This window comes from Galleria mellonella, unplaced genomic scaffold, assembly GCF_026898425.1.
Source record: "Galleria mellonella isolate WM207_F2 unplaced genomic scaffold, CSIRO_AGI_GalMel_v1 utg213, whole genome shotgun sequence".
Classification (NCBI taxonomy): Eukaryota; Metazoa; Arthropoda; class Insecta; order Lepidoptera; family Pyralidae; genus Galleria; species Galleria mellonella.
The window spans coordinates 6,168,218-6,193,543 of NW_026442039.1; the positions used below are offsets into that span (position 1 = coordinate 6,168,218).

Sequence of the window (25,326 nt, forward strand, 5' to 3'; positions counted from 1 at the left end):
AGGAAATATAACAGTCGAGGGATGGGCTGCAGCGTTCCTCTTAAAATATTATCAAAGTATATGTACGGCTACCAACTCGCTTACCAAGCATGGCAACTACTAGCAAAACCTCTCTTATGAGGAAGGCCTATGTTCAGCAGTGGACAGTTAACATCTGATTTGGTATTGTATGAGCTTTAAAAATAGAAAGACACATAATAGCAAAGTATTGCGTAACTTTTCATATAAAATGTATATTGTCGATCTGGAGATTTATTGTAAAAGATTTTTTTTTCAACTAATAATGGCAAAGAAGCTGAAACGGTTACTGCAAACCAAGCGAAAATATAATTACAGTATTGACCGCGAAATATACAGCCTATAAGCTTATGGTCAACTCTCACATATAACCACTCCTGTGATCTAAGGTATCAAGTATTTTAAATCAGAACTTGTGATTGGGTGATCCATTTCTACACAATAAGCCAGTATATTGCGGAGTTGGTTTGATTCTTAACTGCCTGATGTTTCTCCCAACACTAAAATGAGATGTAATGGTAATGAAATAATGAAATATTGATTACAATAAACTATACAATATTTAACAGCATTAATCTTATTTTAACAGGTCATAAAAAAGAGAAAGATACAAATTTATTATACCAATGAAGATAAATTCCAAATACCAACAATTTCTAGCTTTAACAAATCTACACAAGTAATACTTTAAATCTATTTAGATGAGCAATCAGTGTGACATTATTTCCCTGGGGCTTTTTGGAGGCAAAATAAAGAAATGTATTAACCTATTCCAGAGTACACCTTGTTTGTGTATATAGCCTGTCTACGTCCGACTAACGATCTCTTTGGTGGAAGCCGAGCCTTACCTCTAATAGGGAATGTTGCGCAACCCACATAAATCTGACGAACGGACCGACCGACATTTATTTAATATGCACAGAAGATTTACCTCTGGCGAGCATTGAATTTAATCGAGCCCAGCTGCTGTAATAGAGTTTATGAACAATAATATAAATGGTCCATGCATCTTGAGGATTTGGTGGTCACGGTTTCCGTTTTAGGAAACTGAATTACTGCGTGATAAATTGTTTCTTTTATTGTTTGAGTAATGTTCTCTTAAGTACAAAATGTATTTTGTACTATTTTTTACTATAGTAAGAAAATATTTTGATTACTAATTTGATTTATATTTTACGTAGCTTTAAAATTAATCATACTTAACTCACTAGTAAACTGTAAAGTGAGGGGAAATCAGATATACCGTTAATTTTGAAACAGACTTTCATTGTTAAAAGATTGAGGGTTAGTATAGACAGATAGAGAGTCTGTATAGACAGTTTGAAGCTTAAACACTGAAAATCCTGTTAGAATTACAACTCTATGCTGTATTTAATAAACATACTATAAATATATATGAATTGAATTGGCGAACTTTAGTCTCTAAAAGGTACTTAAACTATTAAAACATTTAGTATATCCTTTACTGATACAGAACATAATAAAATTATGAGTAAATCTATTTTTAGTATCGCACAAACAAAAGGAAGTGATGATTTTAGATGAAGCTTAAGTAAAAATTGTTCTCGTGATAGGATTTCATGGTAAATCTCCAAGAAAACATTGAATACACGCAAAGAAACGACGAAGCGAACTGGGTTAATCTAAATTGGTCTACGGAAACAGACGAATTATGAGTTTCGATGAAATGTAACGTGCCAGAGACCGGATATAAACTTTTCAAGCTTTTAATATTATAAACGAAGACACTGACGTGTTTATTGGCAATTCTCGTATCAGTAAATAATATTTTAAAATTTTAATGTTTATCTTTCGTTTTAGGATCATAAAGTGGCATTCGTTTTAGTATAAACTTTCAAAAGATATTCTTGCTCATTTCGAAGTTAGATAAATAACAAATAAATGAAATTGGAAGTCATTATAATAAGCTTATCATAGATTAATTTACTAATATTGTAGCTAGACATGAGTGCTGTGTAGTACCAGCATAGTATGGGCTCCTTCTTCCTTTCCGTGGGTGTTGTAAGAGACGACTAGGGGATGGTGAGGGATGGGCAGCAGCGTCCTTCTTAAATCATCTCTAAAGCCTAACTGCGGTTGCCAAATCGCCTGTCAAGCGTGGTAACTACTGGCGAAACCCCCCAGAGGGGAGGCTTATGTTCAGCAGTGGACAGTTAAAAGCTGATGTGATGATGATGAGTCTATACTGGTTATAGGATACCCAAAAATGATCTTATATTTTAAAGCATTGTCACACATGTAAAAAAGAATTATAAATACAAATGAGACTACTATCTAGTCTGTTAGTTAGAGGCAAAACTAATATTATTTTTATTTTACATTGAGATTAATAGTAACTAAGTTTTTTAAGCAAATAATGAAAGAAGTTCACAATTCAATATTGTTCATAGTACCAGTATTTTCATTTTATTGCACATTTTTGATGATTTGATTACTGTTAAATTATTATCAGTATATCAAAGCGATTTAATTAAGTTTCAATTATGACAGACATTTCAACGTCTGAAATAATTACGGTCTGATTACTCAAACACGATATTTGTTAATCAGTCACCAATATTGCGTATTAATATAATATAATTTGTGATATATAATATACCAAATCTATTTCACCTACAGCAATGCCAATTTAATTCAGTTTAATTTAATCATATGATTATTCCGAATTTATTGTGACATATCAAAGCTATTGTTACCCATATAATTGACGACATTATATAAGAATACGGAAAATTATGTCGACAGCCGTATAAGAATGAGCTTTCTTCAGACCCTTTTTCCTTTTATTAGCGATAAGAGCTTAATAAAAGAAGTTATACGTATTATATCGTACATTTTCTTGTAATATTATTTTATTATATCCTATCATATCACAATGTTGTTTTTATTACTTAGAATATCTGTGTAAACATTTTAAGAAGGTTTGTGTTCAGTGAAGTTTATTAATAATCTAAATACATAATTAATTTCTTTAATACTTTTTTATATGAAATCATTGAGCGTGAATTTCAACCAAATATGAGTGAAATGAAATTATCTATGTATCAATAGGTTAGCATTTTACAATGAAAACTTATATGGACCTTTTAAACATTAAGGCACAGAAAGAGACAAACGTTGAGAATCCACAAGTATAGCTGGAATAAACTTTAGACAATAAAATTTAAAAATTAAAATATGCCGAATAAAATTTGGGGCAACTCCATATTTAGTAGGGTCTTTTACTTACATGCCAATTCGAGGATAGCCGGTTGACTTCTAATGTTTCCTCTGCTACTCCAAGCAAAACATGTACACGCAAATCTATCACCGAAATAGTCTTCCAATTGATCTCTTGTGACATTATATTCCGCCTCCACAATCCTTACGCCACTTTGTGGATCAACAAATTCGAATTGCGTACTAGCATCTGATTTCATATCATTGCATTTGAAATAAACTTGGAGAGCATTAGCGGCTTGACATCTTAGTGTAGTTGGCTTATTTCTAACTACAAAACCATGTTGAGGTTCTTGCAAGAACATTGGAAGGTCATCTGTGGAACTTTGCAACAAATGATCTCCGGACAAAGACGGTAGCTCATCAGCATCGTCTCTATTGTCATGATCGTCTTCTTTGTGTGATTCATGATCGTAATCTTCTTCTAAATAATCTCTATGATGAGGTGGAGGTCGATTCTTTTCTGAATTATATGGATCTAGTGCTTCTACTCCGGCGGGATGGGCATATTCAGGACGAAGAGGTATGGGCGGTGTTGGAATTGTCGTTGTATGGTCTGATTCAGTTGTATTTGTTTCTGTAACAAAGGAAAAACAAGTTTACATTATATAAATATGACATTTTATAAAGGCCTATGTTGAGCAATGGAAAAATAATGGCTAAAATGATGATTATATAAATAAAGATGATACAGATATATCTGTCCCTAAAAGAAATAAATGAATTGTTACGATGATGAAAAACAAAACAATCCAAAGAATAGATGATATCCTAGATGAGCTTTTCGCAATATTTAGTATAACATGTAGTACCATAATCCTTAGGAGAAGCAACAAAAAATTCTTACGGGCGGTACAGTATATACTGTGATGTTTAGGTAGTGTATTATTTTATATATGACGTTTAGGTAGTGTATTATTATATGTATATGACGATTACTAATATTTTTATGTAGACTTTTATTTCATTCACTACTCCTATTATGTAATAAGTATGTCGCATCTTAGAAGTTTTTGACACCAGAGGACGTTACCCTCAAAGAAATAGTAGTAAAGTAATAAAAAATTATATGAATAAATATAAAATATCATTATAATAAAATATTGTTTCATATAGGCTTAAATATGGAAAAGTTTATACGACAGGTTTATAATTGAATGTAGGAATACAAATACATAAACTCACTAGGTGGTCACGTGAATGCTGTAAGTAGAAATACTTGCATGCGCAATACCTATAAAGTCAGCAGCGATAAAACAAGCTACACGCATTTATCCTGAGAATATTTAAGGTTTGTTAAATCATACTCATCTTGCAAGATTTAGTCACTAGCTGTTTATAAAACCTGACGTTAACATGAACTCAACTAATAGTCTTGATATAAATACTATCTAATTGTACAAAGTTAAATTATACGACGCCATTAGGAACAAACTGCAACTGTCATATTAACACGACCCTCCGTGCCTCGTCATCGATTTCTCTCAAACCCGCACCTGGTTTGACGCCTCAGTCGCGCCTATTTACACGCAAAACATAGATATTTGGATACTGTACACCCTACTTTACGATTTTGGGTGTCTCCAAACCAAATTTATCTCACCAGCGAAGCGACAAAGTTCAAATTTATTTGGCAACAAAATTTAAATATCCCTTTCAGAATTTCGCTCAGAAATTGCTATCAGCACATCAGTGTGTGTTACACTTTCAACAGTGTTGACAGTAATACCGAGACTGTATTATTTGAAGACGATACGAAAATAAACCACAACTTGCGCGAACTGAGGATAACTTAATTAGTTTCACTTCCGTTCAGCTTATTTCTATTTCCGTTTTCGTGGGGTCGAACGCTATTTCCTACTGGGATCTATTTTTCCTTAATAGGATTTGTTTCGGGAGTCGTTTTTCCCTGCTCGTCGCGGTGCTTAGCGACCTCCACATCAAATCATTAAAATTCCAATTTGCCTTGAGGACTCTCAGGTGTTACTGACCTATATTTAGGGGACGGAGGTTTGTAATTCGTATTCTTAATGGTAGAGTTTTTGTGACACATTTATGAAAATATTACCAGATCTTTAAATGAGTGAAAATATTTCAACTTAACAAATTTTAATGAGATATTACAAACCTCCAGTTTCTTTTTAGATGTTTAAACAATTTATATGCTGTAATTGTCTTGCTGCATGTAATTAACTTGTATTATGTGCACACAATTTTAAATCTAATAATAGATTTAAGGTTAACAGACATAAGAAACAAGACGAAACAACTCATGATTACTTAATTACGTGTCGATCGATAATGTTGAATCTAGCTTCATGTCACATACTCGTTTATACTGATGGAGGTGAGGTCAATTATACATTCTGTTGAGCGTACGAAGCTTAGCAAGCATTTCATTATGGCCTGTTTATCCCATGTCTGACTCCTATTACCGTTGGATTGGGTAACACTTCATTGCTTCGTCAATTTTAATTGGTTTTTAGCACTCCGATTTGATTAATAACTGGTTTGTCACTTTCGTAATATGAATGTTCTCTACGATAATTCCGGCTAGGAGATCGTTTCATCCGAATTTTAATTAACAATTATTTCTTTAGTTATCTCCATCTGTCGTCTCACGACTGTATTTCAAATGAATGCTTTTGTAATGTAGGTCGTCTTTTATACTGAATGAAGTATTCACGCTTATTAAAGTGTTATCTTACAAGTAACGAAACTGTTCGTTGGTACATACTACATACAAGAAGCACAACTAAAACGAATGCACGTCACGAACTTGTTGTAAATTATAAATATACGTATGGTGCAATCAGAACGCGTAACTATAGAATGTTTACGGTATCAATCAATGTTAGTACATCTTTCATCTTGTTAACCGTTTCAATAGTGACTGTGACCTCAAGGCCATAATTCAATATCAACATTCGTTTAACACGTCATTAAGTTGTTGGATTCTCATCGTAAGATTAGAATAATACAAAATTAATAGATAGTGTGTTTTCATAGTTTTAAAATACAGTCGCATTTAAAATAGACGCGCGCCAAAGAAATCACATAATGAATGTAAATGGAGAAATGCCTTATCGCCACGACACGAAGTGAAATATGTATAGGCTGATGAATGTTCGAATTCTCAGGGTGACTACTAACGAGATCTAAAAACAAACTGAGCGCCCATCGAATTGGCGTCATCCCGTCATTAACAGATGGAAAGAGCCGCCTCCTGTCATTTTGTTCGGTATTCGAATAATTAAGGTTTAGATCGTTGCTATTCTAGATAGAGAAGGACTTTATTGATGGGCTATGCTTAATCAACGTCCGGAACAAATTCTTGTTGCTTTAATGTATTTAAATTGAGGACGTTGCTTCGTTTAATTTAAAAATTATTACTAAAACGTTTTAAATGTATAAGTACACGTTCATAAATCGTTAAAATATATATTTTTTGTCTCTCTGTCATATTTTTATAAATAATTGGTATGTACAATAAAGTCTTAAAGAAAAAATAAATATTTTTTTTTTTATAAAGATTAAGCTATATTAGAAGTAAACTTCGAACCAGTGATCGTGGAATGAACAATAAAAATCCATCTCTATCTGTAAAGAAAACAAGTTGAGTAATAGTGTCTATTAAAAATTAAATGAGAGGCTCACACATTTTATCACTAAAACATAACACATGCGCCCAATAACATCAACTAAGTGGCTCTCGAGCCGAATACAGAACGTATAAAACTCTTCAATCTTCTAATGGTGCAGAGATATCGTACATTAAACCCGTCTGTTTTTTTTTTCTTTGAGTGCACGATAAACCTTCATAAGTTTATAAGAGTATTGTATAAATAAATCAGTTGTGAGCAGAATACGTGAGTTCTGATAAATCTGTTCGAAGAAGGCGTAATAAAACATTCAACCGTTGCATTCGCATCCGTTGAGACGAAGACGCCTCCCGTTCTTGATGCAGTTTTACTCGTAAATGCACTTAACGTTAAGAGAGACATAAAAAGATGCACTCGATCTAGTTAATGGAGATGTAGGCGCGGTCCTGAAATATTACCGAAAGCAAATCAAAAGGGGGACATGTGAAACCATCTGTGGATCTAACGATTGCGTGACAACTTTTTTATATAAGTGCAATAGGTCATAGATACATACACATACATACTCATAGTCAAACTAATACATGTGAATATTTAGATATTTGCTATAAATACATGCATAAATTTGATGTAAATAAGGAGGACATGGCTATGTGTTCCCGGCATAGATTAGGTCATAGTTACAGTTAGACATTAGGCAGCAGTGTCCCTCTTAAAATATCTCCAAAGCCTAACTGTGGTTGCCAATTTACATGCCAAGCGTGGCAACTACTGGCAGATACCCCAAAGCGGGAGGCTTATGTTCAGCAGTGGACAGTTAAATATAGATATATGGTAATGTTGACGATAACAAGACACTAACCAAGGAGATTGCTTCCGATTATATTAGATTTAAATGCACTCCGTAAGATGTGGATAAACAAAATTATTTTGACTACTGTTTTTGAAATTACGATAACTTTTTTTATTTATAAAATAATAAATTAAAATATTAACTCTATGTGTAGTGTATACATATACATACATAATAGTGGATACATGATTACTTAAATATTTATAAATCAATAATTACGCAGACTACTACCATAAAAAGTATCCTCTATAATACCAGATTAGGTCGAATAACTAATATCAAAAAACTTTTAAATGTATAATATTTATATACACGTCATTTTAAATTATAAGTAAAGGAGATTAAAAATCAATTGGATCTAAAACTTTATAATTGCAAATTAATCAATACTAGTGAACACTTTATTTTTAGTTATCATTGCTATATTTTTTGTTTATAACATAGAAAAGTAACACTCCTGACAAATATTTACATTAATATTTTAAGATTTTATTTTACATCCCTACAAAGTATATATAAAAAATTTAAAATGTTTCAAATGATAAAGCACAATATTTTTTATGGACTATTCGTCAATGAGGTGTTCAAATCTAGAACTATAATTAAATTCATATTTATGCAAGAATAAGAAACATAAAAGAACACAAAACAGGTTTGTTTGAAAACAAAATACATATATACAATACATTAGCAAGGTGCAAAAATCTCCATACAAAAATTATCATTCAAGCATGCTTCACTGAATGCATCGACAAATTCTCACCGTTGCTGCAAGAATGAGAAAAACCGACCACACCCACAAAAACTGATTGAATAGCCACCTTTTATATTAGAAATGTAACACGATATATACAAAGAGTCGTCGAGTACCAGTCAAGATGGGCCCAAACAAGATAATCCCTTTGTTAGTCGAGTTATAATGGCGTCTCCTGGGAGTCCTTCGCCATTATTTTCTGTTTCATTCATAGCAGCTGTGAGGTGTGCTTGAGTGGCCGTTTCCTATTTCAACGCTAATGGAACTCCGATTTCTGAATCAAATAAAATATCTTGGAATTATGGTATAATTGCTTATCCTGTCGTATCTTATAATAAAAATTCTTATAAGTGTTCGAGATCTTTCTATAGTATTATCCAATTAATTGCTCTCTGATTATTATTTGGTTCGATTATAAATAGTTTATTTGAGAAGCTAAGTTTTTCTATACCGGATACAGATCAGAAATACTGGATTTTGTCGCTTTGTATACTATATCCCTATAAAAATTAACTACCAAATAATTTAAATTCGTAATATAAAAAACAGGTATGTAGTCGTATTTATATGTAATCGCATCACATTAATTTCCGAACATTAATTTAAATTTATGGTCGTCTTCCAATTACATTTTTTTTGTCTATTGATAGCAATGATTTTTTCGTGAAATAACTATTCGCTTTTTATATTATACACGGTACGGCGTGAGTATATTAGATATAACGAGACTGCTATGGACATTGAAGAATATTTTAATGGGTTTGTCGTGTTCGGAAGTAGCACTTAGATCGTGACAAAATAACGTTTTTTGCTTCATCGACTCGCGTTATAGTATCGCCCTTTTTATCATCATTTTTTTTAGTTTCTGTCTCATCGCGATGGCTTTCTGAAGCGTTTCTTCGGGCAGCGACAGTTACCTTTTTTGCTGCGTACCTTCAGTTATCTGATTCGAGATTACGTGCAAAGTCTTCGAGTGGTGTGACGTTATATTTTTTATCACCCTCTTAGATATTTTTTCGGGCATAGATAATGAATCGCTTTTTGTAAAATTTCTCCAAGATAAACGTTGTGAGCTTAAGTAAGTGCCTACTTACTATCTCTCACCTACCGAGGTCATCATGGAAAAATGTTAGGATATTTTATCGCTGTGACCTCGTTTAAATTTCAAATTAATTTTTCTTATGTTGCCACATAAAGTTATTAATGGTCGTAAATTTATATTACTCTTATTATGCATAGTTACACAAACTATAGGAAAGCTTGTAGAACATATCTGTAATGGTATAATAAATTATTAAAATTATTTTTGTATGTATATTTATCTTAAAATGTATTAATGTATTTATATTATCTCTCAAAATATCTATTTAATTTACGAATTATTTTTGTCAAATCAATGCACAGTCTTTTACCTTCTTTGTTTACCGTAAGGGTTGACTGGTAGAGAATGTCATTAGGCATTAAGTCTGCACTATAGACATATTTTAATGTGTGCAAAACTATAATTAAATATTTAAAAATCATAATCCTTTGGTTTTCTTAAAATTTATTTCGACTAAATAAAAATTATAACTTTAGTATATATATAAACTAATTATAAACGCTTAGGCCAACCACGGACTATTTATTTTATAGAGATTTAGACCATACATATTACTTCCATGAAAGCTATATAACTAATAACATATATTTGCAAATTTTCCATCAATTACTTTTGGACGTACGTCGGCTTAGTTAATAAATATTTCAATTTATTTTGTAAGAAAAATTAAATTCTGTTTTGAAGTAAAATATTAAATATTCATGGTAACAACTCGTAACTTACAAAAAAAGCATCTAAAAGGTCAAGGAAAAGAGTTGAAACTCACCATGTTTACTGTCCGCGTCGGCTGCGGCGACCACCCAAAGCAAGAGGAGCAAGACCCTCCTCCGCGCCATCATTTCACACGCGTGCACGCATCACCTAAAACAATAAGCCTATTTGAGTACGTGAAAGCTGGCTAATATTTGTTTAGTTTTGAGGGCACGCTCCGTGCAGGTGGACTGGACAATAGTGGCTGTTGCCGTAATTTGTTTTTGGAACAATATGTTTTTTAAACTCAAGCATTTCTTTTAGGAATAATTCCAAATTTGAAAAGTCTATACTCAATTTTAGAATTTATGTTTGCTGGCTGGAATTTAGGTTTAGGATTTAAATTTAAATTTGGAAAGAAATGTTTGGAAAGAAGAGTTCCAGAAAGCTTATTGCTTATAATTGCTTTATCTGGTCAACTTCCATTTATGAATCAACTGACTTGGCTTCATCCTCACCTATTACTAGTACTCTGCCAATATATTCATTTTCAATTATTTTTATGTTAATTACATATTTTTTTACCTGAATTTTATTAATGTTTAATAACCTAATTTAAAGTAAAATCAATTGGTGATATTGATCAATTGACGAAGAATTGGTAGAAATATAATTTTCATTATTAAACAATAATAAATACTAGCTTTTGCATGGTTAAGAAAGGCTAAGTCTAAACAGATGTCCAATTGCGGCTTATCAGCCTAATATATCATTTTAAATGGAGCTGTCTAAGGATAGAAGTAATGCCATTTTAATGTTCACTTCTCTGGGCAGTCGTTGCAAATTCGTGCTAATTTATAGCAATCATAAAATCTGTTACGATAGTGTCGGCCAATGGACTTAAAGTGGAGCATTTATTAATGTGATAATACATGTATATAGAGATTTTAATTGCTTCAGCGAATTATATTAACAATACCCTGATTGGGATAAAATTTATCTTCGATTAGGGCAGTATTTTTTTTTTTTACAAAGTATAGCTGTAGTCAACTTTTTTAACAAAGAAATAAAATGTTTCATTCTTAGGATTATCTGTTCGATTTTGTAACTTTGATGTAACGTTCAAGATTTTTTGCAAAATTTGAACCTCCAGGCTTGAAATTAATTATTTTAACAAAAAAGCAAATTTAATTTGATTTTATACAGCATGCTCATATCATTTTTGATTTATTAGTTATAAAATGCGGATGAAGATAGACCTGCATCAACACTTTTTTCTTTAATTAATTAAAACACAATTGTGTTTCAAGTAATTAAAGGAAAAAGTGGGAACATTGGTGTAAATATAGAAACAGTTTAGATCTTTACATGAATAAAAATAAAAAGAGAGAATTTTCTAATGCTAACTAAACGATATCACTGTCGTAGCAAACAATGAAAGATAAAAGTTACGCCGCCTTCACATTTTATCAAGAAGTAAGTGTAAAACCATATTGAGAAGTAATATATTGTTGTGCGCGGGAGCACTAGATGTTCCGGGTTGTAAATTATTACTATCTTTTCATCTGGTGTCGATTGCATAGAAACTCCTAATTTGGGATGTTGGAATGTGGATTTATCTTTCTTACTATTCGATTTATTTCATGTAAGCAAGATCCATGTTTCTATAGTACATTGCCGTTTTTGTTAATATATTATCGTGGATTGTTTAATTAATTGTTACTATCTTGTTTAATTTAGATGTTATTCAAATTTTATGTCCGTTTATTATGCATGAGACTTTAAAATGTAATTGATGAGAAGTATTATGTTGCTGGTTTATTTACATAGTATCAGGTGCCACTTATTTTGCATACGCCAATAATGTTTTCTACAAGAAGTTTTTATTCGTACTTTCGTTTTGGTGAATTATATAGTTAATCAACTCTTGGCCAATACTAAGATAGCTTAGGATTTAACTAAAAATTATTGTCATGACTGAAATGACATGTCTGAAAGAATAATTGAAGAAGTACTATTGTAGAATATAAAAAAAGAAATCTATTCTTCTTGTGTAACACGAGCTAAACATTAATAATAACAATAAATTAATACAAAAATACAAGATACAGATAGTGTTATTTGATACACTAATTTGCTTTACACTACGCTACACATTTTTATACCTTGAAGCACTTTTAAAGCTGCTATTTTGTAAAACATAGCCCTGTTGCAAGTGAACGAATTTAGAATATTAAACAGTCCATTATAAATTTCCGGTTGGTGTAATTCGTCAACTCCAAGCCCATACCATTATGTTATGGTACAACTAAACATTTTAGTATGGCATAGTACCGTAACTAATTGGGTCCTTTTGGGGCATTTTACGAAAAAAATAAACGGTCCCATTATTGACTGCGGTAAGTAGGCTTGTGGTGTGTAAGCTATAGAGATGAAATTCAAATAATATTTGGAACGAATCGTATTCAGAGCTATTACTCCCTAGTTGTCGGTTTCTGTCTTTGATCCAGTTTTTATCACATCAGCCTTCGTAGTTATAGGCGGTTTGAAATCGTTCGCCGGAAATATATTAAATCTTGTAAATTTTAGACAAAGGAAATCTTCATCTTTAAAAATATATATGCAGTTTGATCCGTAGGAGTTAGAATTACAGTTTATTAATAATATTTACAAATACATTTGGAAAATCTTTAATGACAGATTGAACATTTCATGTAAATTGAATTATGACATCTTATAAATCTTGAGATAATATTTATATAGAAGAGATTTCAATCTCAATCCTATCAATTACTGCAGTAAAAGTATTCATATTTCCTTCTTATATAATGTAATAAGTAAATGTATTATTATGTTTACAGTCGTGATTGACAGTGGATCTTGTGCACATACTATTAAAACATATATTAGAAAAACACTTGTACTCTTCAACAAATTGTAAACTCAAATCGAAACTGAAGTTATATTATGCTTTTATCGCTATTAATTTAATTTCAACAAAATTAACAAGTAAACAAAGTTAACGTCGCGACAATAAACCGTGTTTCGTTTACTTTACTTAAGAGTCCCTCCAATTAAATAACCTTGAATAGAATCAAATGATATTAAAACTTTCTGTATTCACTTGATGGTATTCTAAGCTAATTGTATAAGCAAACCAATAAATCAGTGTAACGATTAATCAAATACAAAACTCTAACTTGTAAATCGAGTTAGGAGTGAACTCAACGAAACTGTTTGTACTGTAATTAGTACAAGGATAGTCTATTTGGGATACTTTTTACAAACTTTTATTGGACTTGGAAAATTTTATGTACAGGTCAAGGTACTTGAGAGACGAGCACTTCTGGACCAGTTCCTTTTTCTGTAGATCTCAAGTGGCAATTAGTGACGTAGACACATACGCCGAGATCGACTACGTTAGATTGATGTCGATTTATTTTCACATTGTACTACATTCTTTGTTTATTTATTTATTTAAGTTCAAATTAATTAAATAATATTTAAGTTAAATTTAATAACTTATTAAACTGAACTATGTATATTTATGTTTGTAACAATTGTTAAAAGTATTTATTATACACTAATATACATATTTACGAAGGCATTTTTTTATTACGTGAAAAATGTTTTTACTTAGTTTGAAATCAAAAATTTATTATAGAATTTCATTCCAGTATAATCTAAGTTTATGAAAGTGATTTACATACGTTGATGATATTTCTAACAGGTTCTGTTATTACAGTATTCATGATAATTTTTTTGCTATTTTCTTTTAATTTCTTCATATTACTTTTGTCTTAGAAATGTTCTTTAAACCTCGGTAATGCAGTAGAATCTGCTGACAAAGATTTGTTATAGAACAGTTCTGAAAGACTTTTTATTTATTTATAACGATAATAATTTTAATTATTGCATACGGCTTGGATTTTATACTTCTTTTAAATGATTAATTACATATTTAGATACAATGCCTTCATGCTAATGAGAGATTTTAGAAAAAGATTAAAAAAAAAAATACTATTATTATTACTAATTATGTTGATAAACTCTATATATTGTCTCCTAACGCAAAAGAAGTATTTCTTACAAATGTTACAAGAGATGTAAAGAATCTGTCTTAGGGATGATTAAAAAGTTTGTTCTTTGTACTTGATTTCCTCTACCCTTCCCGTATCTAAGTAAAGTTAGTTAGAAATACAATATTAAAAACAAGAATATTATGAAACCATAACTTCTACTACAAATGAATATTTACGCTGACTGAATACCACTAATATAAAAATTACAACACAATCATATTGATAATCAAGAAATAAATCTCAAAGTTATTATAAACGAGCTTGTTAAATCACCGTATCGCTTATATCTGATTACGGCGACGTCTTCTCCGATCGTCAGTCTACAGCACGCTTTATTGTGTACATCTCTAGAGTTACTGCACTTTGTTTTGTTTCAGATAAGGCTGGCTTCCGTCGCGTTTATCGAGAGTTTCATAAACAATGCCCAGTATCCTCAACATGTTAACGATTGGAGTCGATGTTGCTGACGTTTTATACAATATACGATGTGTCTACGTTATTTATTTCAGAATACATAATACTCACACTGTGTCTAATATCCTTTTGGATGTAAACATTTATCCCACTAGCGCGTAAGTGATTCGACAAACTCTTGGGAATAGTAAAATATTCCATTTTCTTCTTTACGAATATATATTTCGTTTTATCCATTTCGAGTGATTGAAATGTATCTGTGCTAGCTATGTCGTTTTATATCTAAATATATATATTAAACATTCTCATTTTAGGAAGGTATTTTTCAGAATTAACTCTTTTTGGTTAGGAATCTGATGTCGACATAACATTTTTTAATACTTATGTTGTAAATAATATTAACAAGATTGCTTCTTTTTAGACCATAAACAATTTATCATTATTCCTCTATGGATTTTTTAGAGATTATCACTTGCCTGATAGTTGTAAGAAAGGTTGCGAATAGTGGACTATATATTTGGCGCTGTATGTTAATAAAAATATCAAATAATGGCATAGAGAGTATATATAGCTGTAAGCATCGATTGCAGTTTATTACAAGAGAGTAAGAGATCGTGGCAAAGTGCTGCCACATATAGGAGAATAACATAAAAAAAAATTGATTTTGAATAAAATTTTGAGCTTATCAATACTAACGTAAAGTAGTTTTAGTAATTCTTCAGAACATACAAGTGTATGAAGAGAGAAAAAAAGGACCAAGAATTATTTAGAAACTACAGTATTGGAAAACTACAGTATCAAAGAGGATGTAATAAGGTTTCATAAGGATGAGCAATGTAATATTTCTGGTCTTCCAAGTGTCCACAGGCTACGGTTATCCCGTTTACCATTAGAATGGGTAATTTCAATTCTTTAAGTTTAAACTGCACGAGACTATTTTTACCATTAAAGCTTTCACTACTATTCATGAATTGATTTTAACATGATTCTATATAATTAGTAATATAACAGTTTCCCATGCTTAATGGTTACATTACACGAACAGCACATTAAAACGACACGATAAATGTTAGCTAAGCATATGTGAAGCATACCAATGCTGTTACAGAAACGTTCATTTCAATAATCACCTTGGCCAACATAGGGCTAAGGTACCTATAAGTTTTTACTGCAACTGATATATCGATAAATTTGTTGAAGGCTATAATTGCTTATTCCAAAGGTCAGGTTTGTCATGAACATAGAATATAGATTTATCAAAATGTTACAGTCAAAATTTCCAACCGGTCAGAAGTTTTTAAAGACAAAAAATCTTTAAACCTACTCGTCCGGCTAAGAATCTGAAAATAACAATGATTTGTATAGATATTGAAATATATAAATAAGCCTTAATACAACTAGTTAGTCAATCTTAACCTAACTCGTAAATACAAGTAAATGATTTATAAGTATGGATTCTAAAATCTGATGGGAACATGAAATAGTAAATATAATGAATCTTAAACAAATTTTTGGACCAAAATTTACTATACATATATAAGTACTCAAAAGACATTTCACCAAATTCGACCATAAAATCTAGAAAATAAATAATTAGCAACGACTAGTAGGTCCCAACCCAAGAAAAATGGATGCTTTTTTTACAATGAAAAGATATGCTAAGATTTTCGACTAGCACCGTAGTCGGTACGCGATTGAACAAAATATAATATTTATATTATGAATCACCATGTTAATTCGCAGTATATGCATTTTGTCTCTTTGGGCTTTTGCCTGGCTAACGTCCCATAGATAAGACCCTGAGTAGGATCGTACACAGGAAAGGAATTTTATTTTATCTTTAACGTATACAGAATAGCCAGCAAAGGCTTGTAGAATTATAATTGGGATTTACTTATTCGAATATATTGCTCAGTCATGTTTTCTATTGTGTTAAAATATCTGTGTTAAGACTTGTGTATTAACAATCATTTATAATTGGATACATGTAAAGATACAATGAAAATCCGTGTACAATAAAAAAAAGTATTCTCGTCCGCATGTTGAAATCATTAGTATATTTTTTAGTCATGTATTGTGATACTTTTGTTAAATTTAGATGTTTCTTTTAGAAAATGTTGTTCATTAATTAGAAACGAGATGGCTATCATTTCATTATATATATATATATATATATATATATATATATATATATATATATATATATATATATATATATTTATCTATATATCAATTCAATCTTAATTAAGGTTTACAAAAAAAAAAAACTAGAATTATTAAACAAAGCGAATGAGTATATACATAAAATGTTTCTATAGATTCTTACATTAGTTTGTTTCTACGTTTCGTTTTTGTTTTTTTTTTTTAATGTGAAGACAAATTGTGTTTATTATTAAAAGCTTACAAAATACATAGTTTTTTATTACAATTAATTAAATATATAATTTACTTATGACATTTACCAATATTTTATTTATACATTTTTGTTTGTCATTCCTAATTTCGCCGTGATGAGGTTTATAAATTGTCAAAAAATCTTGTGTCAAGACCTATACACCGCATCGCAGCTGTATTTGAAAAATAAAGGAAAAAAAATACCAGATTACATTGCAAGTTGCATTTAAAACAAATTGCTGATAACAATATGTAAAACAAGCACTTACAAGTGTATAGCAACGTACGTTATGGTTGCGGAGTCTATAAAAGTTTTATTTTAAAAACCAGAATGTCGAATACCATATGATTGTCGGGCCAGCCTCGAGCAAGTAGGTAATGGGTAGTTATCTTTTATGGTAAAAGGGTGGCCGAGTATCTTCACACAGGGGTATTACCATTATCCATACAGAGAAAGACTTTTTATATTGCTTTTTGATTTTTTTCTTTTTTTATACACCATAAAATGCCTAAAATACAATGTTAGCTACCTGAGAAGAAAATGGGCCATATTTTTGCCCAATAGCCGATAAAGTAAGTAAGGTAATGTTTTATATCATATGAAATGATGATAAATATAATATATTTTTTATTTTTATTTTATATTAAGTTTTTTACGTGATGAAATATCGTTATACTCCTTTGGGTAGCTTCTCTGTTTGTCCATATTTTTGTTTTTTTTATAAGACAGGGAGCAAACAAGCACACGGCATGAACACCCGCTGCGCCGGAGGAATTACAGGTGTGCTGCCGATCTTTTAATAAAAGGAATATGCTCTTTTCTTGAAGGCTACAATGTCGTATCGGTTTTGAAATAGGGTTATTGAATGTAGATTCCAGAGCGTTGTTATGCGAGGAAAAAAGTGCGTTGTAAAACACGCGTTGGAAAACTGACATTCATCCAGAAGATTAGGATGGAACTTTAGTTTATGGCAGTTTGTAAAATAGTGAAATTTAATATATGGTATTAAACCGAACAGTTCATCAGAGCACTCCCTATGATATATTCGATAAAAAATGCATAGAGATGCAACGCCTCTATGCATTTTCAGTGGGTCGATTCATACATTAGAAAGTTTATGCAATAACTTTTTTTTTATACAACTTAGAATGACAAACGAGCTGACGGCCCACCTGATGGAAAGTGGTAACCATCGCCTATAGACATGAGCAGTATTATGGACATAACAGAGTATACTGTTTCGCCCATGATACCCCCCATGCGTTGCCACTCCTCAGACTCGGGTGTTATTCCTCTGTACCCAGTAAATTCACGCCATATCCCACCCTTCAAACCGAAACACAGCCATGCAAACACAACTGCTTCACGGTTGAAACACGAATGGGACAGAGGTACCCAAGCAATCGACTTTTGTACAAAGTCTCCCTCTGGTCGTAATAATATTAATTCTGAGTCATAAATTATTGTTTTTAGAGTCAATAGGATTTACATTTAACGAAATACTGTTCGTTTCTTATATAATCTAGATATTAGGTATATTTTGAATGTTTCTTCATAATACATTCTTTATATGGTTGCCACAGAACAATACCGTAGTTTCTTGTTATATATCATTATATATACTTTATATTATTATTATTTTTTCTTCATACTATTTACTAATTTCATCTTATACATGGACGTCAATTCTAGACTAGTTTCACTATTGAAATACGAAATGCTAACAATGGTCATTTTTTAAACATTATTCTAGATGATTCAGTCAAAAGTTTGCACAGTCTTTACATTTTATCAGATAAACGTCACGAGAAAACTCCATTAGACGTAGCACAGTAGAGGTCATCTTTTCCTCTAAAACTAATAGGACTTTTTTCCTAATCTACAAAACTATCTTGTACACGTGACGAAGCATAGTAATGAGGGTTATCATTAACCTATTTTTCGGAGGCGGCAGTTTTTATCTGATCCAACTCGTCTCCCATCACAATTGCTACCGCTTGTACCGTTGTAGTGTCGTAAAGAAATAAACATAATAGTAACTCTGCTTTCTAGTGGAGCGAGATAACTTCGTGACCGAATTCTACACCATCATTGATGGGTCCGTGTTGGTAATAAATCTCTACGGTATCGAGGTATGCATCTCTTACTGCTGGTTGTAAATTAAAATGAATAACATTAATACTGGTAAAGTCTTATTCAACTATTGAATTTATAATTGTATGTATATATGATAATTTAAAATGTATATAATATTCTTAAAGGAATTTAGACAAGTTATAATGGAAAAGAGTTGATATATATGTATAATTAATAACCAAGCAACAATCTAGGTGTCAAGGAATGCGTGAAATGTAGCTTATTAGCTTTTTTTTATACAACTTAGAATGGCAAACAAGCTGAAGGCCCACCTGATGGAAAGTGCTTATTAGCAACTTTATTTTACTTACTAGCTTACATGGTAGAATCTTTAAATAATGTTTGGATTGATCCTGTTTATGGGTTGTATAGTGGTCTCCCATTTTCTTGCATTTAATATGCCATAATATATATTTATTGTAAATATATATATATATATATATATATATATATATATATATATATATATATATATATATTTATGAAACTAAAATACTCCAAGTAATAGAGATGAATTGAAAAGAAATGGAGAAATTTTTTAGCCGATATTTTTGTGAAATTATCTAATTAAACCGTGATTTGATTTTTTAGTTCAATAAATACTGTATCATACTAATCGAAGCTTTATAGCTTGTAAAATTTTAATACGTTTCAATTAAAAAAAGGAAAAATTTAAGAAAAATTAAAAAGAAAACATTTTTAAAACGTTCATAAATAGAAGAGGACAGTAAGCGCTAATCTAAAGCCCTAAATATACTTTTAGTATAATTTTCATTATAAATGTACCTACATGTTATAATTACAGTTACAGAAATAAGGATCGTTGAAAAATACTGTTCATGATAGTTGTTGATAAGGTTGAAGTTATAAATAAAGCTGTTGTACTAAATATCTAAACACGGAACAAAAGCACAACAAATAAAATTGATCTCCAACAACGATTAAATACCGTTACAACTTATATACACGCAATGTTACTGAAAGCTCATTAAAATAATTCTATTGTATTACACCTTAATAATAGTTAACTTATCGATGAAAAGGATACACGAAGGATTACGAATCCACTAATAAATGCAAAAACATTGTTTATTACAAGAATAAATTATTTTGACAGAGAAAAAAAGAAAAACAATATCGGTTATCGGATCTATTTTATTAAAACTAAATCATTAGCTATTTAGAGAAAAAAAAAACTTACAATTATAATTCACAATCCAAATAACATAAGTCGCACTGGAAATACCTAGTAAATTAAATTAAATCTTCACATCCGTCAAAGTTAATTAATCCATTAATAATATGCATAGAGTCATAATCACATCGCATGGGTATGAAATTGAAAACAAGTTTCACTTCACGTATGCAAATGATAATAACGAAAACAGTTTCCACAATTCGTCGTTCGCGTGTACACCGACGAACTCGGGCCAACACGTCCGGCGCCCGCCGCGGTCGCGATTTGACTGATTTAACCGCTCTAACGGCGGGGAACAGGGAACCCAGCGGGAAGGGACTCCGGGGTGAAGGGGGACACTCTCCAACCGAGAAGATAACTTTTGATCTTTTTGGAGCTATAGATGATTTTAATGATGCAGTCACATCTGGAGGTTGGATAGAAAAACTACACGACTCTGCTCTAAGTGTTAATGCATGTCAAGAGCTTAGTAAAAAAGATGTGTTAGAAAAAGTTATGAAGTTAAGGTTGCGGGTGACATTTTTAAAAATAACTCCGAATGAGGAGATTAAATTGAAACAGGCTGGTGACCTAAGTTGTAATAAAACTTCAGCAAAATACGACTTCAATCTTAGAAGATTTCAGATAAGATTTTGCGCGAGACGGTTTGTATTTGAAAGAAATGTAATATGCTTCCCTCCAAGCGGAATATTGCGTTTTATATTCTTCCGTATTATTTTCACATCAACCAAGAGATCTGAGGGCAGACAATATTGCGCAAAGGCGGTTTTTGTCCCTGCCCCGCACATGTCAGGGGCTGCACAAAGAGCCGTAGAACGGAGCAGGTACAAAAGAATCCAACCCCGGTTCAAGTTACAACGGACTTCTCATAGATTAATGACGGGAACATTGTGGAGTTAAGAACCCAAAAATTTACAACTGCATTGTGTTCTGCGTTTAACAAAAGAGCACAATAGATAGCATCGGCTTCTGTTATTACCTTATCGTTTATCGGAGCTCCGTGATTTCTCTCACTTTTCGAGTAATACGAGAGCTATTATCAATGGTAGATTTATTTTAACAAGAAACACGGATCTATCCCATACAGATGTTTGGGAGGTGCACCGTTAACAAGCATACAATAATCAGATTGTTATTCTCAAGTATGAGCATTTAAATGCAATTTCCGCACTTTCGTACATTAAAAAAAAAACTGACATTGAAAAGTATTAAGTACCTATTTTCGTATACAGAGTTCACCAACTTTACTTTACTTTAGATTTACTTGGGAGATAAAAAATATAATTATTCTAATTTTTATATTTATTATTACCTCATTTTTTAATTATAAATGTGTGATAAAATTATTTGTTTTGTGTAGTATATTTATAAAAAATAGAACACACAATATTTCACAAGTGTGTCGCAGATAAAATAATAAGAAATACTAACCAACAAGTCTGTATTGACAACAATGATTTATCTGGACTTCTTCGAGCGAAGTAAAGACAAGAAGTATGGACCGATAACAAGAACAGTGCAAGTTGCAGTCAATATAAATCATCGCAAACAGTAGTTCGGTAAAATAAAAGCCCTTCACACGAGCAAGTCACCGACTGTAATGAGTAATGGACGAGCGTTCATTACTCAGCGCGACGCCCTGGAGTTTACCCGTCATCTGTCGTCAGCGTCGCTTTGCAGTCTCCTCTATAATGGCTCTATGGTATTCTTGTCTTGTCATGTGCAGATGAGTGTGTAACCGAATCAAAGTGTAAAGTTTGTTAAGTTTGTGACTTTATTTGTTGGAAGCTATTCTACTTCCTACTCATGTTATTGTAAATGTAAACGTTTGTAAAGATGTTTAAATATTTATATATTTATTACTATATTACACTGAATCAGTTCACTTTTAATTTGCCATCTATAAGAAATACTTTATTGTTATTAAAAAGCTCAAAGTTAATTATTTTTATTGACTATATTCGATAATGTTCAACCTATCGTTTTGTAATTTTTATACCCAATACACTCGCCACTGCACACCATATGTGTCCACAAGTTGATTGCAATCTCTTATGGCATCCGAAAATTTATTGACGCTATTTAAGATTTTTACTTCGGTGCTACTGATAAGCGAAATACGTCTTGCAAATTGTCTCATTTTTTAAATTCCCCGCCGTTTACAGTCCAGAATTATTTGGAGATAATTAAAAGTCCTGATTGCTTGCCTTGTTTCTTCACCGCTTCGCCCTGTTTGCTAATTAAGCCATACAAATTGTTGGCGGGGGTCTAACCGCTATTCTGATTGCCTGTGACCGCTCCACTCTGAAGAATCTATTGTTATTCCGAAAGCGTCCAGGCTTTGTTCATCCATCCGTCCTATACTCGATGCACTTCTTATTCTTATCGGGATTTTCTTCACGCTCACGTTTCAATGCACTGGCGTATACCAGTTCCTTTATGGCCAATTTACGCTAGACTCCGATAGAATTGTGGAGAAACGAGGGCCGCTACGGAAAAGTCTATTTTGTTTTACGACATAGCTGAGTTCCTTTATCGAATAGCGTGATGTTTTAGAGTTGTATAGTAGGGGTCGTGACTTGAGATAGTGTTCGATAGTGCATACAATGCACCCGAACTGGAACCGATTACGTCAAATTTGATAAATTTACAAAGAAAATGTCAACGATAAAATATGGGGTCACAGAGCTTTCGGTATTTTGTGTATACGTAACCTATATAGGCATAATATCAGCGTTTTGGTTGAATACCCGAATAAAGAATTTCCAACACAATTTACATAAAACGAGCTGCTAAAGCTAAAATATATTCGAAAACAAGCAACCGCGTCAGACATTCACTGTAATAACATTGCAAGTTTGAAATTATATCGCGAGCGCTTGTTGACTCCGCAGTACCCTGAGGCGAGTCCATCGCTCATAGCTCAACTCAAACATCGAGAAAATTAATCCCAGTTTACTTCGTTAACTACCATCAGTTTGTTTATTTTTCAATCGTTCTGACTTGTTCATTTGTATTTAGAGATCATATTTCGTATATAATGTCAACGTAAGAGCATTTAATATTCTACGTGACATTCCAAATCCATTAAATCACGTTCGAAAGCCTAATAAAGTTTAATTTTTTTGTAAACTATTGCGTATTCATCTGGGTCTATTGTTGAAGAGAAATCGTTTGTAACGGTTATGCTTTTCCGTGTTTTCATATATTTTTTTTCTATATCATACTGACTACTTACTATGTTTAGTAACAGTAAATTTCATTTTAAAACCAAACTTCCATTGGAAAACAGTCACATATCTAATAAATAGATAGAGAGTAAGTAATTCATTTTACTTTCACATAATACTAGGGCTTCTAAGTCGATAAAATGGATATGAAATAACCACTAGCGTTTCGATACATCATCTCTTTACTTACAAACAAATAGAGACTGAATCTCAACTAAATAAGAGGTTTTCCATCGGGATCGTAGAAAAGGAATAAAAGTGGCACGGCATTCGCTTGCTGCGGTTTTATTGTACCTAATAAAATCTCCCGAGCTTCGATACAGCGGCTGCTTGAATTATAAACGCGTTCATACTGGCTACCGTAACAGTGGCGGCACGTTGCTGTAGCAATTTGTCTTGTGGATCACGAAATTTGAAATCTTGGCGTCTTGTTAATTGCTTATTTAATTCATTGGCTAACAATACAAAGTCTAGGAGTCCTACGGTCGGGCATATTTCGTCGGGAGTTGTTTGAATTATAAACACGCTCGCGGGCTCGAGGCGGGATGGCGGTTCGTGGGCTACCGGTGCGGTCGGCTCACGACGCCATTTGTCTAGCGCCTACGGCCCCGGTTCGTGCAATTTGCATCTTTAGACCACGCCTAGCGGCTTCCACACTACATTATTCCTAACCATTGTTCTTTCCAGTAAAACAGCTATCTCTGCGATCAACTATAGATTTTTAATGCTCTCGCTGTTTTCTGTTTGGTCTCTCATTTCTATTTCGTATTCGTATTCATTTGTACTGTGTTTTTAGTAAGTAAAGTTGATTGAAAAAATTGCTATGTAGCAATAATAATTTTAGAAATATATTTAAGTTCAGATTTCTTAGTAATTTGGTAAATTGAATAAAAAAAAATCATAATCATAGTAAGTACTCAGTGTATTTATTTGTTAAATTGTTCAAGTTGACTTTTATATAACACAGGGAACAAACGAGCGTACGGCTCACTTGATGGCCAGTGACCACCGCTGCTCATTAGCATCCGCAACACCGGAGAAATTGCTGGTAGTTGCGGTGCTACCTGTCTTTTAAAAAAGGAAAGGACTTATATATATTTATGTCAGGTACTGTATTAGTTTCAGAATCATTCAAGATCCTTATTCATAAATAATCATGACGCAAAAACTAAACTAGTCAAAATACACGTAGGGGAATCCGTTTAATTTTGCAATTGACTAGCTCGGTTAATGTTTTTTATAGGATTGTAAAATTCAATTACACATAGGTCGCGGTGTTTGTTAACCATGGTAATCACATTCAACGAGCGGCTAGTATTTCGCCCATTACCATAAATAGTATGAGAAGCAATCAACTCTTAATTACACGTTACTGAGATGGCCCGTCCCACCAGTATTCCTATATGCTCGTAAACCCATCTCTCGGCAGCCTTTGAGCTTGTTCAGTCTCATCAAAGATCATATTTTATGGCGCTTTTACAGTTTATGTGTTACAATCATTACCTATTTAAAGCCTGTCTCAAAGAGAACACGCTCCATGTAGCTGTTTGCTGGACATGTATTTATTTTAGCATATTAAAGCAACATACAAAATGTCAAGACTTATTTACTT

At 32.0% G+C, this 25,326-nt stretch overlaps 1 protein-coding gene across 3 annotated transcripts in view; it reads right to left on the reverse strand.

Moving 5' to 3' along the window:
• Positions 1-25,326, reverse strand: part of LOC113511618 (netrin receptor UNC5C-like) — a 136,741-nt gene that overhangs the window by 46,000 nt on the left and 65,415 nt on the right. For 2 of the 3 annotated variants that reach the window (XM_026895285.3, XM_031913450.2), the window contains exons 1-3: positions 20,488-20,762; positions 10,336-10,430; positions 3,269-3,835 (exon numbers count right to left, since the gene is read on the reverse strand). In XM_026895285.3, the coding sequence (XP_026751086.2) occupies positions 3,269-3,835; positions 10,336-10,408 (640 nt within the window). In that variant the 5' untranslated portion in view covers positions 10,409-10,430; positions 20,488-20,762. Of the gene's footprint in view, positions 1-3,268; positions 3,836-10,335; positions 10,431-20,487; positions 20,763-25,326 lie in introns of those variants that run through there. The other variant, XM_052894511.1, reaches the window with a different exon arrangement.